We start from the raw sequence: 17,329 nt of genomic DNA on the forward strand, positions 1-17,329 counted from the left end.
GTAACGTTAGAAAGTGATGAAATAGTGATTTATTATGACTGTGTCTGTTAAATATGTTAATTCAGTACTTATCATTATGTCAGTGAATGTATTGGCTACGTCAACATTTTCAAGCGCTCACTAAACGTGTGTAGAATGATGTCTAAAATTTGACAAAACTATGTCGTTTGTAAGATTTATTTTCTCTTATAATACCGGAATACGTTTTCTAAATTATCAACTTTTCATTAACATATTATTTGATGACACACTACAGCGCAACTTTCTATCGTTATATGCATACGTGATATGCGTGTTATCTTTGCCCCGGCTGTTCAAAATGCTGGTTAGAGATTGTCAGTGGTTAAAATTGTCAAGCATGAATTCAAAAAATCGCGGACACTATTTGTCACGGCTGTAGATTGGTGGTGATTGATATATCTTGAGTGCTACTTAAATGTTTTTGTTTGTTCGCTGGAAGCATTTTTAATTTTTTAACTAACCACTGACTAACTAACCTATGATCACCAGGGAAAGATGATTTACTCACCCAGTTGAAACATTAGACACTTTTCAATCCATTGGCACACGATATTAGTATTGGTTTGTAAATATTCTCTAACGTTCTTAGTAAAGGTTTCGGTTACAATTTTGGCGTCGTGAGTGAATCATCTTGTGGTACAGCGTTATATGTTTTACTACATTGACTGTAGTAAACATGTGACATGTGAGGGGATTGATATATACTTGTAGTATTTAATGGCTATTCAACAATAAGCTGTTCTGTTGTCCAGGTTTTGAGTGCAGCACAGAATACGTTCGTTTGGGACGACAGTTCCAGTAAGATAAAGACCCCAGTACTGTCTCTATCGCTATATGACAGTGACAAGAATGAAATCCCTGTAGCAGATTTAAAAGAGGAAATCGTTATCGACATAGCCATTCCATCTGGAAACTCTAACAATGTCCGAAGCGCCACCGTCTCCAACTTGGATAAGAAACTAATGCAATTTGTCGTAGAAGCGGGTTCGAATGAATCATCTATTCACCTGATTATCAGGCCTGAGGATGACGCACTGTTACAAGTGTATGTGCGGTACGGTGTTGCACCCACTGAGGAGACATATGATGCCGTATTTCTCATTCCCCAATACGACGCAGTTCCAGATGGTGTCGAGGACGACAATATGGCCGACGAACTTGCGCACACCATACTCATTACACCAGAGTTTATACAGGAGCATGGTATAGGATCTTATGTAGTAGCATTAAAACCTTTTGGTGAGTTATCATCTGTTTACCCTATTTCAAATATTTTATCCCATCTAACCGTATACACGATAAAAGACAACTGTTTGATTGGTAGCGGGATATTCCGACAATGGAATATAAGTTTTGTACTCCATTGAAAAAACATATTCGAATACTTTCTGTATTATACGTTACACATAAAATAGGATTATATTTATCAGTAAGTGATGTATTTTTACACAGAAAACGACACAGGTGAAGTTGAAACATATGATGAATACTACGCTGACTATTTAGGACCAACCATCAAAAACGAAAAAGCAGTAAACTTCAGTATCACGTATAGAATATGCGGATGCCTTTTCTGGAATGAAACAGCAGACAGATGGATGTCAGATGGCTGTAGAGTAAGTAGCGTTGAAATATTGACCCACGCTTACCTTTCAGAACACCTGGCTTTATATTCAGTGTTTAATTGGCATCATCGGGAATGATAACTGTCATTGGTGATAATGTTTCTTTCCTTTATAATATTATGTTCAAGTAATGTGTTTATGCATTGATGTTGTTTGTGTTTCTACGAGAGCAATGGTTGCTTCAGGATATTTGTTCGATTGAAATTAACAGATCCATCAGTAGTCGGCACTAACCTCTACTTTTGTTTTTTATTCAGGTCAGTCCGCTTTCGAACAGCAGATTTACAAGATGCCTTTGTAACCATTTGACATCTTTCGGGGCTGATTTCTATACACCACCTAACAAGATAAATTTTAATACTGTATTTGACAATCTGGGAGCAAAGATCGCAGACAACTGGGCAGTTCTGGCTACGCTATGCTCCATTTTTGTTTTATTCTTTATACTTGCTATATGGGCACGTCACAAAGACAAACTTGACATCGTAAAGGTGATACATTAATAAAACAGCATGTGTTTACTTAAATTGCGCTGTAAGTTTAATTCATAAGAGTTTTAACCATATCTGCTTTTGTATTCACTAAAATGGGAACTTATAAAAATATTATATGAATGTTTGATGGTGGTATTATCGTTGAACTAAGACATGTTAATGGTTGAGATGATAGGTTAGATAAATGCTATTTCAAACATGATAATTGTTTCAATGTCTATACCATTTTCTAACCAAGTGGGTCGATAATATGTTTATTATATAGGAAATTCTTATTTGCCATTTTCAGTGGGGCGTGGCTCCTCTATCAGACAACGTGGTCAGTGACCCGTACTTTTATCAGATCTCCGTGTTCACTGGTATGAGGAGGGGTGCAGGCACAAAGTCAAAGATCAGTTTTGTATTGGCAGGAGATAGCGAAGACACTGGTGTTCGAATCCTTGCCGACGAAAAAAATATCAAGGTATGCAAGATGTTCGTTCTTTGAAGCTAAATTTGAACTGTAATACGGATTAATGCATATATGGTCCATTTTGTGTGGAAACGGTTATTTTATAAGTTTTTCAGAAAGAAATCATGTATTTTTTGTTCTTCGATGCAGCAAAAGACGATAACCATTCCGGAACATCTGGTCTTGTTTTCTTTGTACTTCATCAGGAGTCTTTTTAAATATATTTCTTCTGTTTTTATTTTGTTTCTTGTGTTGAATTTGTGTTTGAATGAATGTTAACACGTGTCTTTTTTTCCCTACCTGTTAGAATTGTAGTCGAGGTAGTGTAAACAACTATGTGATGAGTACACAACAGTGGCTGGGACCACTCACCTACCTACGTATCTGGCATGATAATAAGGGAAAAGGAAAACACCAGGGATGGTACTTAAGCAAAGTCGTCGTATCCGACCTTCAGACAGGGCAGACGTAAGTGTTCTGCTAATTCTTAACTTATGTTACCTGACAATGTAAATTCACAGACTTTTTTTGTATTTTTTCAGAAGCGTTTGATTACAATGTCAAATATATTTAGATATGAAAATAAGATAAGTTACTTCTAAACATTCCAACAACATCACTGTTGGTTGGTTGACTGATTGTAAACGGATTTTTTTACCATTCAGTGTATTAAACTTTGTTTGATTTTATCTTAGGTACTTTTTTATGTGCAACCGTTGGTTGGCTGTAGAGGAGGAGGATGGAATGATCGATCGGATGTTACCTGTGGCTGGAAAGGAAGACCTCACGAAATTCAATACTCTGTTCCTTACCAAGACAAAACGCAGCCTGACTGATTCACATTTGTGGATATCCGTGTTCTCTCGACCACAGCGGAGCCATTTCACACGAGTGCAGCGTCTCTCCTGTATTCTTTCTCTTGTAATGACAACCATGGTAGCAAATGCTATGTTTTACAGATCGGAAGATAACGTAGAAAACAAAGAATCCTTCATTATAGGACCGTTTGAATTTTCACTCAGCGGACTTTACATAAGTTTTATTAGCAGTCTAGTTGTGCTTCCTGCTAATTTGATCATCGATAACATTTTCCGTAAAACACGACCTCGTCAAAACAAGGTAACTAATTCATTTGTGAGTAACATCCAGCCCTTGAGAACTCTCTCACAAGTAGACCTTAGGCCATGCAAAACTGATGATGACACCAAATTATCTGAGGTAACGGAAGACGATTTTGACGTCCAAAAGAACACTCTTAAAAGTGAATCCGCAAATACAATCAGTGGCGTATCTACCACTTCAGATACAGCTTTAATCCGTAAGAAATCGGTATCAAGGCCAGCAACTGCACGATCGAAACAACAGAAACCAAAATTCACTCTCCCGCCTCCATGTATATACATAGCATGGGTACTGGTATTTTTATCGTCAGTTATATCCGCTTTCATCACCTTCCTCTACAGCATGGAATGGGGAAAGGAAAAGTCGTTGGCTTGGTTATCAGCAATGCTTCTGTCCATTGGAGAATCAATCACAGTTATCCAACCAACAAAGGTATATATGATAATTGTACTTAAATTTCAAAATACAACATCAATAATCCAATAAAACTGCGCCAATAGATGTATAAGAACAGAAAATTCAATAGTCAAACCGCTTGTGAAATAGTAACTTAATTGCTGTTTGCAGAAACGGAAATTGAATAAGTTCTCTATTCGCAGATACCCATCAGAAACGATTGCTTTTAACGCCCGTCTTACATTTTTACGGGGCGAACTATATCATGTAGTTGTTCGTTCGTCTGTCCTTCTTGCCATCCGTCATAACGTTTTCCTTGTTCTAAGAAGAATATGACTGTAATATTTTACTACGCTACTTAAGAATTTAATGAAAATAAGTTATTTTGAACAGATCATCACAATTGCTGTGATAATATCTGCCCTGCTAAAGAAGCCGGACGTAGAAGAGGTCGAAGAAAATGAGGATACACCGATGGCTCCAAAACATGACGAAGAACTTCTTTTCACTAAACCAACCAAAGGTTAGCCTACAAGACTTATTATTTTTAATTGGGTAGTTACCAAATCATGAATGACCCTTAGATTCAACCAACGTATAATTTGCCATCGGTATTATAAGTATCAAACTTCAGCAGATCAGTAGGTAGAACGATAAACGTGGGTATCTTGAACTTTAAAGATAGAACATCGTCATAAAGTTGATAAGTATGATAGCAACATATTTCAGAATCGAAAACATTTATATCTGCCTTTATCTTAATAACTTTACAAGTAAAAAACTAGAAACTGAGAGATAGTGATGAAACCGTCTTCATAATTAAGTAAATTCATTATCATAATACCTCTAGTTAATGCGTTAAAAGACAGCGTTTATAATTGTAATAAATAGATATTTCGCATTACAAACAGGTACTGACCTAGCCAGTAATAATGTCAGATTACATACGGGTACTGACATAGCCAGTAATAACGTCAGATTACATACGGGTACTGACCTAGCCAGTAATAACGTCAGATTACATACGGGTACTGACCTAGCCAGTAATAACGTCAGATTACATACGGGTACTGACCTAGCCAGTAATAACGTCAGATTACATACGGGTACTGACCTAGCCAGTAATAACGTCAGATTACATACGGGTACTGACCTAGCCATTAATAATGTCAGATTACATACGGGTACTGACCTAGCCAGTAATAACGTCAGATTACATACGGATACTGACCTAGCCATTAATAACGTCAGATTACATACGGGTACTGACCTAGCCAGTAATAACGTCAGATTACATACGGGTACTGACCTAGCCAGTAATAACGTCAGATTACATACGGGTACTGACCTAGCCAGTAATAACGTCAGATTACATACGGGTACTGACCTAGCCGGTAATAATGTCAGATTACATACGGGTACTGACCTAGCCAGTAATAATGTCAGATTACATACGGGTACTGACCTAGCCAGTAATAATGTCAGATTACATACGGGTACTGACCTAGCCAGTAATAATGTCAGATTACATACTGGTACTGACCTAGCCAGTAATAATGTCAGATTGCATACTGGTACTGACCTAGCCAGTAATAATGTCAGATACATACGGGTACCTACCTAACCAGTAATAATGTCAGATTACATACAGTTATTTAACTAGAGATAGTAATGTTATTATATATACAGGTAACTAACCTACATTCGATATAACATTTCCATTGATGTCGGTTCTTCTTTCTATTCGTTGTAGCTCTGCGACCACTTGTGAAAGTAGACACACCAGATCCCGAGAAACTGAAAGAGGCTCGAAAAATTCGCCTGAATGAGATTCACATGCATCAGATTATCAGAGAAATTATCTTTTACTTCATCTTCCTGGCATTGATTTTATTAGTGGCTAGTCATAATAGGGATCCTAAAGCATTCAATGCAAAAACGGCCATACTCAATGTGGTTAACCCGAAAAACGCAATGACCAAGGTAGGAACCCGTCATACATTTTACATCGTTAATTAAAAGATCATTCTTCATGTTACTTACAAATCCTTGAGATAAGGTCAGGGACTATATCTTTATTTCAATATCTTTTCATTGTTTAACTAAAGGTGAGGACAGTGTCTGATTTTTGGGATTGGATGGAGAAGATTCTACTTCCAAATATGTACCTCACCCACAAATGGAACGGAGCTCCGGCTGATGATGAGGAGCAACGACTCATCTCTACTCGTACAGCATACCGCGTCGGGCCGATTCGTGTCCGCCAACAACGCGTAAAGAAAGGCAAAGTTCGATTTTATGTTATCCCAAGTTAGGTCTAGTTATTAAAGCGGCATGAGTGATTCATAAAGTTAATGTGCTGTCAGTTTGTAATGTGTAAGTAGTACTTTTATTGTGTTAAAGAAGATTGACATTTTGCTGAGGTTGAAGAGTAGTCACGTGTAACTTCTTTCTTTATTGATACATTTGCTTGTTGAATGTGACCAAAGACTTCACAGATCGAGATGTGTTTGTCATGATTCGATGATCATTTCAGATACTTTATAAATCATGCATTTGACATTGTGGTTGGTCGGAATGTATCACACTAGAAAGAAATGTCCACTGTAAGTGCTCAAGAGTAAAATCTTTATGTTAATGCACCTAGTTTATATTTGTATACATATTTTGTTGATTGAATGGTATTGTAATCTTTATTCGCCATAAAAGTCTTATGTTGATATAGTTTTCCGAATAAAACAACTTCTTAATGTACGATTAGGTCGCATTGAACATTTCAGTATAAAAAAGTCTCATGTTTTTTCCCAACAAATTTTGGAACGAAATGTCTTTTTACAATTCAAGAAGTATTATAGAGCTCGATAAATTGTATTTGCAAAGGTGGATGACAAATCGTACATTTGGGATATGATTAAGAATATTGTATTAATTTTTACAGGTGGTTGTAAAGTATCTACGTACATGCGCAATATTATCGACAGTTGTGCAGTTGATTGGGACAATGATGATGCTGACAACGACGCTTATAGGGAAGCGTGGCACAAAGCTACAGCAAATGAATCGTTTGATCACATTGTCAACTATCCTTGGAAGTACCGCCCGTTCTTGGACACGGGAGGACTACCGTATGCCGGGGAAATTGGTGTCTACCCAGGTGGAGGGTATATAGTGGATTTTATAGGAAAGAGAGAACGAGCTTTTCAGTTTCTAAACGAATTACGTCAGAAGAACTGGATAGACAGATATACACGTTCAGTGTTTCTCATGTTCACGGTCTATAACGCGAATATAAACATGTTTTCAACACTTAACATCGTATTTGAAATGCCAAACACAGGTGAATTTATGGTGAAGGAAAACATCCATACCTTTCGCTTGTTTTCTTACCTGGGAGGATACGGTATATTTGTTATATTCTGTGAGGTATCGGCGGCTATTAGCGTTATATACTTTTTCGTCAGAGAATGTAAACGAGTTCGAAAGGAAAAGCAGAACTACTTTAAAGGGTTTTGGAATATATTGGAGCTGCTGACAATGATGACGGCATTGGTTTCCATTATCATGTATATCATCAGACACTTTATCACAGCTATTGCCGTGTCTAGTGTGACGAAGCTCCGAGGTAAGTGACAAAACGCTACAAACACAATGTCGAACATATGATACATCCTCTGGTATAGTGTGCTTGATACGACATGTATCTGAATATTTCTAGCTTTCTCATAGCCATGTAGGTAGTTGGTCTGTATATGTTGATGTTTACGAAGGCTACACTAAGATATGGTGATCTTAATGTTCGAAAAAGAATGAAAAAAACTGTAAATTGAATTATCACACTTTTAAAGGAAGTTTATTTATTCAATAATACGAAACAATAGCAATATGAAACGATATGATTTTTTAAATTCATTTTATTTTTATTTTTTGGAAAAGACCGATTGAATCCTTGGTGTATTGGTAACTAGCCATAGATTATGCGAGTTTCACATCATTGTCGTACCAATTTTAAATCGCCTTTGATGTATTAGCCTTGAATTAAAGACGTCTACGAGAAGTTCTGCAGCATGTTGCATATCTAACTTCAAGTCAATCGCGGTCATAGAACCATGATATCTAATTACGGTCACTGTTGAATAATGTTAGCCTCAATTTGGAAGTATCGAGAAATCGCTTATGATATATCATTTCAGATAGATTCTACAATTTTGAAAAAGTCGCCATGTGGGATGAGGTCTTCGGCTATGTGATGGCATTTACTATCTTCGCGTCCATTATCAAGCTTATTCACATGTTCCGTTTCAACAGAAAGATGTCAATGATAGCAGGGACACTGAAAAACTCTACGAGTGACATATCCGCTTTCTCTTTTGTATTTCTTGTGTTCCTATCAGGATTTGCAATATGGGGATATATTATGTTCGGGCGGAACATGGCATCATATAAGAGTATGATTCAGTCCATTGAAACCCTACTTGCATTTTCCTTGGGAGAATACGACTACCTGGCGCTGGTCAATGCAAATAGAATCTTTGGACCATTGTTTTTCTTCTCATTTTTCCTCTTCATTAACTTTATTCTTCTAAATGTCTTCGTCACAATCCTGAACGAATCCATCTCTGCTGTGAGAAAAGATGTATCAAAGCAAAGCAATGAGTTTGAAATCGTGAGTTTCGCTTGGACAAGGTTTAAAGGCTGGATTGGAATTGATTTTGACAGAATACTGTTGGACGTGCAAAGGAAATACATGATAGGTAAGATTATTCCTTACTTATTAAATCGGCAATAAGCAATTCATTTTCTGTATTGTTAAGAAAAAGTAATTTTAGAAACGATTAAAACCAAGATCACAATCCATTTGCAATGGCTCGTTAAGCTGTTGTCAGTTTTACTTGTATTTGTGTGTGATTATATCGTCTGGTGTGAGGTATTTAAACATTCTGAAAATTACAAATTTTATTATGTTGCAAGTACACCTCCTTGTCTATATTTCAATCCTAATGCCAATTATATTTTCTTAACAAAACATATGTTTGATGCATTTTAATTTCTTATCTGCAGATATTAATTTATAAAATTATAAAATAATTCATATTATTATAAATTTATAATGAAAGTTGACTTGTGTCATTACATGATCCTTTGTTAACACCCAGTATAATCCATGATATGTATTGTCTTAATATACACGCCAATATACCAGATGTATTTACCCTCAGGTAAAAACGACGAGAAGCCCCCCACCATTGATGATTCTATGAAAAACATCGCCAGTAAGCTGGATACTATAATCAGTCGGCTAGAAAAACTAGATAAAGAAGAAAGAGACAACCAACAGACGGATGGAGGACAGAGACAGGCATCCCCTCAAATCATCATCCGTACTGATACTCCACTGTTTACCAGGCTTTTCCCAACACTTGGCCGCCAGAAGATCAATCTTGAATAACAAATCAATGATCTGTTATGATAAGAGGCAAAGATGTACTTACATGCTGTGCAGATCCGTTTTATCTTAGCACCATTCTATCGCCTCCTCGGTTCAAAATGAGCTTTCACAAGCTACAAGATTTTCTAATTTAAAGTCTTGTTTTACAAAAGTATCTTTAGCTTGGTAGAGTTATTCTTCCGACCTTAACTTATTGTGATAATTTCAAAGACAATGAAAATGAATATTTTCAGCATAAAGCCGGGCCGCCATTGTCACTCGGGAAACGGTACAAAATGCATCAACGCGTTGTTATAAAACTATTTTTCACTTTTCGTGTTCCTTTCTGCTGTACAAAATTCACATTAGGAACTGTCATTGATAGTCAACATTAATTAGCTCCGAAAAAAACTTATTAATATTTCAAGCCTACAAACGTTCTTCTAACATGACGATGGACATGGAAAAACTATTCTTTTTTATATCATTCTTTCATTTCCTTTCACGTGACTATTTGTTTTATCGGAATGGTATTAGTTACAAGCGCAATAATTGGAGGAAGCTGTGTATATAATGACGATATACAAGACAAGAATAACCAGGTATACGACGGTCTCACAAAAGCTCTTATTTCTGGCGGTAGTTGTCATCATAAAATATCAAGCCTCTCCATGTAATGATTTTTTCCTGATTTCAATAAGATGTTTCAAGGCGAAATACGGAAAACTTCACTTAAGAATATTAAATAAAATTACAAAGATTGGCGCCATTTTTAAATTATTATCTATATGACCGAAGTCTGGAGAGCAAACAAAAATATAAAACATGCTAACTCCCTGGGAAATCATCTAAGTTAAGAAATTAACTCCACTGAATTGCCACAATGTTGTCTATTCCTTGGCTTATCTTATAATTCAACCAATCGGGTTTGGAATCGTAGTAACATAGTATCATAATGTTCTCATCTCTATTATGTTCGTGTTAAGTTCATCAACCTTATCTAAGTTAGTCGTAATGTTTTAGCCATCTCAAGTACATAATGGTTTTGAAAGGACTAATAAAATCGCATCAGCTTCATTATTTCTTTTAACTATTTGAAAGGTCTGTGATATTTTTGAAAATCAGTAATGTGATGTTTTTGTCATATGGTAAGAACGGGGGTGATCTGTAATAAGAAAAGGACATGGTTTCTGTGTCACAAAAACTTCTCAATGCCATGCGGGTAGACTTTGTATCTCGGGTACATCTTTTGTCCAAAGTATCATAAAATTTCAATTTTATTTTCACTTAGATATTCATGGATATGAAGGGAACACGGCTCAACTAATATGATGGATGCATGATCTCGATCAAGGCAAAAATGGCAAGCAGTGTAATCAAAGTCTAAAATCTGAATAAGGTTAAAAATCTAAATAAGGTATAAAGTCTAAATAAGGTATAAAGTCTAACTAGGGTATAAAGTCTAACTAGGGTATAAAGTCCAAGTAGGGTATAAAGTCCAAGTATGGTATAAAGTCTAACTAGGGTATAAAGTCCAAGTAGGGTATAAAGTCCAAGTAGGGTATAAAGTCTAACTAGGGTATAAAGTCTAAGTATGGTATAAAGTCTAACTAGGGTATAAAGTCCAAGTAGGGTATAAAGTCTAAATAGGGTATTAAGTCTAAGTAGGGTATAAAGTCTAACTAGGGTATAAAGTCTAAGTATGGTATAAAGTCTAAGTATGGTATAAAGTCCAAGTAGGGTATAAAGTCTAAATAAGGTATAGAGTCTAACTAGGGTATAAAGTCTAACAAGGGTATAAAGTCTAAATAAGGTATTAAGTCTAAGTAGGGTATAAAGTCTAAATAGGGTATAAAGTCTAACTAGGGTATAAAGTCTAACTAGGGTATAAAGTCTAACTAGGGTATAAAGTCTAAATAGGGTATTAAGTCTAAGTAGGGTATAAAGTCTAAATAGGGTATAAAGTCTAACTAGGGTATAAAGTCTAACAAGGGTATAAAGTCTAAATAAGGTATAAAGTCTAACTAGGGTATAAAGTCTAAATAGGGTATTAAGTCTAAGTAGGGTATAAAGTCTAAATAGGGTATTATGTCTAAGTAGGGTATAAAGTCTAACTAGGGTATAAAGTCTAAGTAGGGTATAAAGTCTAAATAGGGTATAAAGTCTAACTAGGGTATAAAGTCTAAATAGGGTATTATGTCTAAGTAGGGTATAAAGTCTAAATAGGGTATTAAGTCTAAGTAGGGTATAAAGTCTAACTAGGGTATAAAGTCTAACTAGGGTATAAAGTCTAACAAGGGTATAAAGTCTAAATAAGGTATAAAGTCTAACTAGGGTATAAAGTCTAAATAGGTTATTAAGTCTAAGTAGGGTATAAAGTCTAAATAGGGTATTATGTCTAAGTAGGGTATAAAGTCTAACTAGGGTATAAAGTCTAACTAGGGTAAGAAGTCCAAGTAGGGTATAAAGTCTAAATAAGGTATAAAGTCTAACTAGGGTATAAAGTCTAAATAGGGTATTAAGTCTAAGTAGGGTATAAAGTCTAAATAGGGTATTATGTCTAAGAAGGGTATAAAGTCTAAGCAAGGATTAAAGTCTAAGTAGGATATTTTGTCTAAATAATGTGTAAAGTCTAAATAAGGTATAAAGTCTATTTAGGGTATTAAGTCTAAATAGGGTATAAAATCTAAGTAAGGTATAAAGTGTAAGTACTGTTCGCAACAAATACGTTACATTTCACATTTACCTATAATACTATCGGAACCCGCTCTTGTCCTCTATATGTTGTCCTTGTGATTGTCACAATGTCTTTTACATGTTGTACACCTGCTGTAATACTCTCTGTTAAACTGTTACGACGCGCCAGTGGAAATCGAAGGAATAGAGTTGGATTGATTAAAGATACATAATTAATAATCACATAAGCATGACGAATATACATACGTTATAGAACTTACTGACAAACACACGAGGCAGATACATATTCTAAACAAATGATTGACGGAACTGACAGATACACTAGACGGATATATATTGTCATAGGCACCAGACAGACTTCGCAAACAAACACAATACATGAATGATTTTCCAAAGCATATGAATGACCAACGTAAAAGCACGCGAAACTGATCGAAAGATTGGTGTGCAATTGAGAGCTGATTGAGATACTGGCAAATAAATGAGCATTGAAAATCAGAGAATGATGGTTTATCTTTTTCTTTCGAAATCCGCACTTAGATATTGGCTGATACTCGGAAGCTAACGTGAAGAAGAGAATAGATGTAAATCCGCACGGCTCTCTCTCTCTCTCTCTCTCTCTCTCTCTCTCTCTCTCTCTCTCTATATATATATATATATATATATATATATATATAATGCAGTTCCCTTTTGCTATGAATTGCTTATGCTATTTAAGTATGTATGCAGGTAATACTTCAACTAAATTATCCATATCTATTACATATTACTTTAGATGAGAAGTAATCAATTAACGGCTTTCAGTGCATTTTTGAACCCACAGTTCTGAGGAGGAAAAAGGGCAAATTATGATAAGCGAGCTTTCCTTCGCAAATTAGTTTTAGCTAATATATAATAAAGTTTCATCTCCTTACTTTCAAATCGTAAAATGAATCAACATTAAACTGTACAGACAAGAAAAACGACTAATTCAAATGCTTTATTTCTAACTATGAAACAATTACAGTTATTCAGTTTAATAATATCAAAATTTAATTTGGTCAATTTAAGATAAAGTAAAATTTAACGGGCCAGTCTAAGACGATTAGAAGATACATTTTGAATCAATTTTGATTATTTCGAAATATGAAAGATTAACATTACAGACTGGAATATTTTGGTGTTTCCGATCGTTCGGAAAATCTAAACAATTCTTTTTTTTTTTTTTTTTTTTCTTTTTCTTTGAACACGTGAGAGAACATTTGCGTGCTTGTAGACCAATATCCTGATTGAGAATAAAATACCATAGCAATTCACCGAATAGGGGTTGTTTATATAAGGACGAATCTGACCCCGAAATGATTATTCATTTAGAAAAAAAAATTCCTCGAAGAATGCATTACTGTTGAAATAGATACATAGAGTCAACAATGACACAAATAATCCATTTTCATCATATCATGACAGTTTATAAAACGTCTGTATTAATATATAGAGGAATACCGTGTCTCGGTGAACTTGTAGACTAAGATGAGACTAGCATGCATTACATCATAACCAGATCTAAGTGGAAATCTCTAAACAATCCTATATCTACAGGTGAAGGAATATATTTCTCAGAAATAACGAGTTTTGTCTTGGTAATTATGACTTTCGCAATGAGCAAAATAGTGGTTTGATTTTGATGTTCATTGTGCTATTATCTTGAATGATTATTTTAAGGATTTGACATTCTAAATTACAACTGACACTTTTGGCTGCTTGTGTTATACATAGCAATAGTATTAGACGAAAGAACAAAACTATTGTATTATTTTATTAAGATTACTTATTCTCCTGCTTCAAACTCAGCAGGGTCGTCTTTAACAACTGTAATAAAAGTGATTATCCGTACAAATACATCTATCTCGATACCAGGTGTCGATTAAGATCAGCTTTGTTCTATACAGTATTATTAAAAGTTGTGACGTGTCCTAAGAAACACTATTTATATCAACACTGTTTAAGTCAATCCTAACACAGCCTTGATCCTCTTCCACATAAATGATACTATCTCATAGTCGTTGGTGCTTTGTTCGACGTTAGCCTTGACCTCTGTGAACGCATCGCCAATGATGGTGAAGAACATGCTCATTAGACCGACGTAAACGACACCAACGAAGGTGAAGAAGAAGAGAGGTCCGAGCACTTTGTTGACATCAGCCATGGCAGCAAAGTCAAAGCTTCCAAGGGTAAAGGCAAACATTGACTCCGCAGAACCCAACAAACTGGAGTAAGCTAGAATGGAAGTTCCAAACAGAAGATGGCCACAAGCTGTAAATGCGAAGAAATATAACGCAAAGGCTATAGAGAAAACCTTCAGGTCCTTTGTGGCTACTTTGATAGTATCGCCAAGCATATTCATTTTCTTGTTGAACTGAAGCAATTTCAGAAACTGGACAGTAGCCAGGAACACAACGCACGCCATCATCCAACCAAACAGTTCGTCATACATAGCCATCGACTGGAAGTTAACGTAGTCGGCTGCAAAGGAGAGGTTAGAGATAAAGGTAAGGTAAATTCCCTCAACATAATTTCGTCGGAGAAAAAACTTTATAGGCAAGACACGAAACTTTTCTACGGTAAAACACATAGATACAGCTTAGTGTACAAGTATAAATACGAAAACACAGGGAAAAATATACCAATAACATCGTGTCAGAATTCAGTTCTTACACTAAGTCAAGAAAAGTTATCATGGGATAACAGTTCACGTGCCACGTGTGGTATCTCCTATACAAAGCTAATCGAGTTTGAATTTCAGAATGATACACATTAATAACCAGAAAGCATGCCATGCTCTCATGACTTATAGCATGACACAGTTAACACCACTTAAATCTATTCCCAAACCTATACATACCCTTGTCGGGATCCTTCAGTGCACGCATTGTCAATTCGGATAGAATTTGTTTGAACGCATACATAGCGATGACAGCAATACAGAAACACAGAAGAATGAATTCTAAGAGATTCCAGAAGCGGGCGAAGTACTTCATCTTTTCCTTTCGTAATTTCTTGATACAGCGTACGAAGAAATACAAACTGAAGCATGCGTAGATCACTTGGAATATCATCACGAGAATACCGAAGCCGCCAACATAATTCAGCAGCCGAAAGACCTGGAGGGAAAAATGGAGAGATTGTTAATGGGGAGATACATGCAATAGAAATAGCAACTATCAACCCATCCAAGATTGGTAACCGCTAGACGTGAAATGGGCTAGTTACTTTTTCATCCACAGTTAAAATACTAAAGCGACCTCCAAATCAAACCGTTGTCTGTACGTACATAATGAAAACAATATGCCAACATTTGTTTCCTTTAACCAATGATAACAAGGTATCAATAATTTTATCAACAAAATAAAAACATTTGATTGATATTTAACTGATATCGGATATTTTTCAGGAACTTGCGAGTCCAACGTTAATGAAATATCATACCTTGAATTCAATCCTTGCTACTGCTCCACCGGAAGAGATAAACTCGGTTAGTAAGATGGCAGAACTAAACAGGTTAATGTTAGGATTATAAACAGCGAATTCCAGGAAAACTCCCCGAGTATACACATCCAGCCACACATCCTTCTTCAGTTGTTCAACGATCCGTTTCGTCCACGTGACATTGCGCTCGAACATAGCAACATAGCCACCTCCCTTATAAGTGGAGATGGTCCCTATATAAGGAGCACTTTTTAATTGGATCGAATTTTGGTAGATCCATGGTGATTTTTCTTCCCTCAATGCGGTGATATTTTCCTTAGGAGGTTTTACCCAGCCTGGGAGGTAGTGTTTAGCATCGTCGTCTGTCCACCCGTACTCGTCACGGCAGTGCTTTATAATCGTGGATAATTTCGGATTTACGACGCAGGTATCTGTAAAAGATCCAAGGGTCTAAATACATAATATCCGTTATATTGAAGTAAAGATATTTCATATCTTAAATATATATGCATATCCATGGAAAATATCTAGTTTTATCAAAATTTATTTATTGTTGTGTTAAAATACCTAGAAATCACTAACGGAATCAATCTTAGTATATGTTTGTGTAGCTGATGTACATCAAATTATCAATTTTGATGTTAAACATAACATGATATCCTAGCGAGCTACAAGATGAACAAAATTACTTCAGCCATCTTGTCTATGTTGACGGAAGATGGCCAGATCTGGTGAAATAGAATATTTTAAATTTTGCTACTCTAGGCACTATAAAAATATTTGAAGACATAGTAAAACAGCCCTCCTGGTTCTTTTATAACACACACTATGTTTATTGCTGTGTTTATCTTATTTGGATATCATACTCTCTTGTTTACAAACGACGGGAACAAAGATAAAACTGACCTTCCTTGACCCTAAGTTGTCGTAGACGTGGCAAGCCAACACGGCGAGATTCCATGTCTTTTATACATCGTTTGTCCCACCATGGTTTTATTTCTGATCCGTCGGAATATTGAGTGGCGTATAAGTTGGGGATCAGTTTATTCTCGAGCCAATTCCAATAGTCAGAGACAGTAGAAATCTAAAAGAGAGACATTCGGAGACATAATGTATTGTACTGATGTCAGAGTTTATATCCTAGTGTTTTGTGTCCTTCTTAAAATTATTGGTATTGGTCCAGATATGTGGCTTAGGAAATGTGTACATCTTAACGTTATAGTTGTAATTTGACGTAAAGATATCAAGTTGTTCCAATGCTCTGTAGGGTGTTAAGATGCCTGTTATGTCTTTTCCAATATGTATGTATGTGCAAATATAAGCCGGTCGTGACTTGTTGGGTGTTATTTTTTGCCTATTCAGAAACCTTGAAAATTCATTAAATATCCGCTAAAGGACATTATCACTGATGTTGAATGATAGATAGTGAATGAAGCCCTACCGTTTAAGTAGCTTCCATTGCCTATAGAAATTGAAGATTTATAGAAAATATATACACCCCAAAAGCACACTTGAGTACGGAATGAGCCCTAAATGTAAACATGAGTGATGTCTGTGTTCTGTCTGACATCCAGATGTCTGTGTAGGTTTCCGCCCGACGTATAGATATATGTCGTGTGCCCTGTCGACGAGT

General features: G+C 35.8%; 2 protein-coding genes across 2 annotated transcripts in view; one reads left to right on the forward strand and one right to left on the reverse strand.

Annotated features, from left to right (window-relative positions):
• LOC132547415 (uncharacterized) overlaps positions 1-9,555 on the forward strand; it is a 33,836-nt gene extending 24,281 nt beyond the window's left edge. The window contains exons 30-41 of the mRNA XM_060211172.1: positions 774-1,260; positions 1,474-1,637; positions 1,904-2,137; positions 2,430-2,603; positions 2,899-3,059; positions 3,287-4,145; positions 4,503-4,632; positions 5,863-6,092; positions 6,218-6,392; positions 7,048-7,731; positions 8,300-8,860; positions 9,326-9,555. Coding sequence (XP_060067155.1) covers positions 774-1,260; positions 1,474-1,637; positions 1,904-2,137; positions 2,430-2,603; positions 2,899-3,059; positions 3,287-4,145; positions 4,503-4,632; positions 5,863-6,092; positions 6,218-6,392; positions 7,048-7,731; positions 8,300-8,860; positions 9,326-9,555 — 4,089 coding nt within the window. The remainder of the gene's footprint in view (positions 1-773; positions 1,261-1,473; positions 1,638-1,903; positions 2,138-2,429; positions 2,604-2,898; positions 3,060-3,286; positions 4,146-4,502; positions 4,633-5,862; positions 6,093-6,217; positions 6,393-7,047; positions 7,732-8,299; positions 8,861-9,325) is intronic.
• Positions 9,556-14,212: 4,657 nt separating this feature from the next.
• LOC132547416 (uncharacterized) overlaps positions 14,213-17,329 on the reverse strand; it is a 29,246-nt gene continuing 26,129 nt past the window's right edge. The window contains exons 21-24 of the mRNA XM_060211173.1: positions 16,603-16,780; positions 15,697-16,127; positions 15,113-15,371; positions 14,213-14,733 (exon numbers count right to left, since the gene is read on the reverse strand). Coding sequence (XP_060067156.1) covers positions 14,213-14,733; positions 15,113-15,371; positions 15,697-16,127; positions 16,603-16,780 — 1,389 coding nt within the window. The remainder of the gene's footprint in view (positions 14,734-15,112; positions 15,372-15,696; positions 16,128-16,602; positions 16,781-17,329) is intronic.

The sequence above is a fragment of the Ylistrum balloti genome, unplaced genomic scaffold (genome assembly GCF_031769215.1).
Source record: "Ylistrum balloti isolate Yb309-2 unplaced genomic scaffold, AGI_CSIRO_Ybal_v1 Utg369954, whole genome shotgun sequence".
In the NCBI taxonomy this organism is placed as follows: Eukaryota; Metazoa; Mollusca; class Bivalvia; order Pectinida; family Pectinidae; genus Ylistrum; species Ylistrum balloti.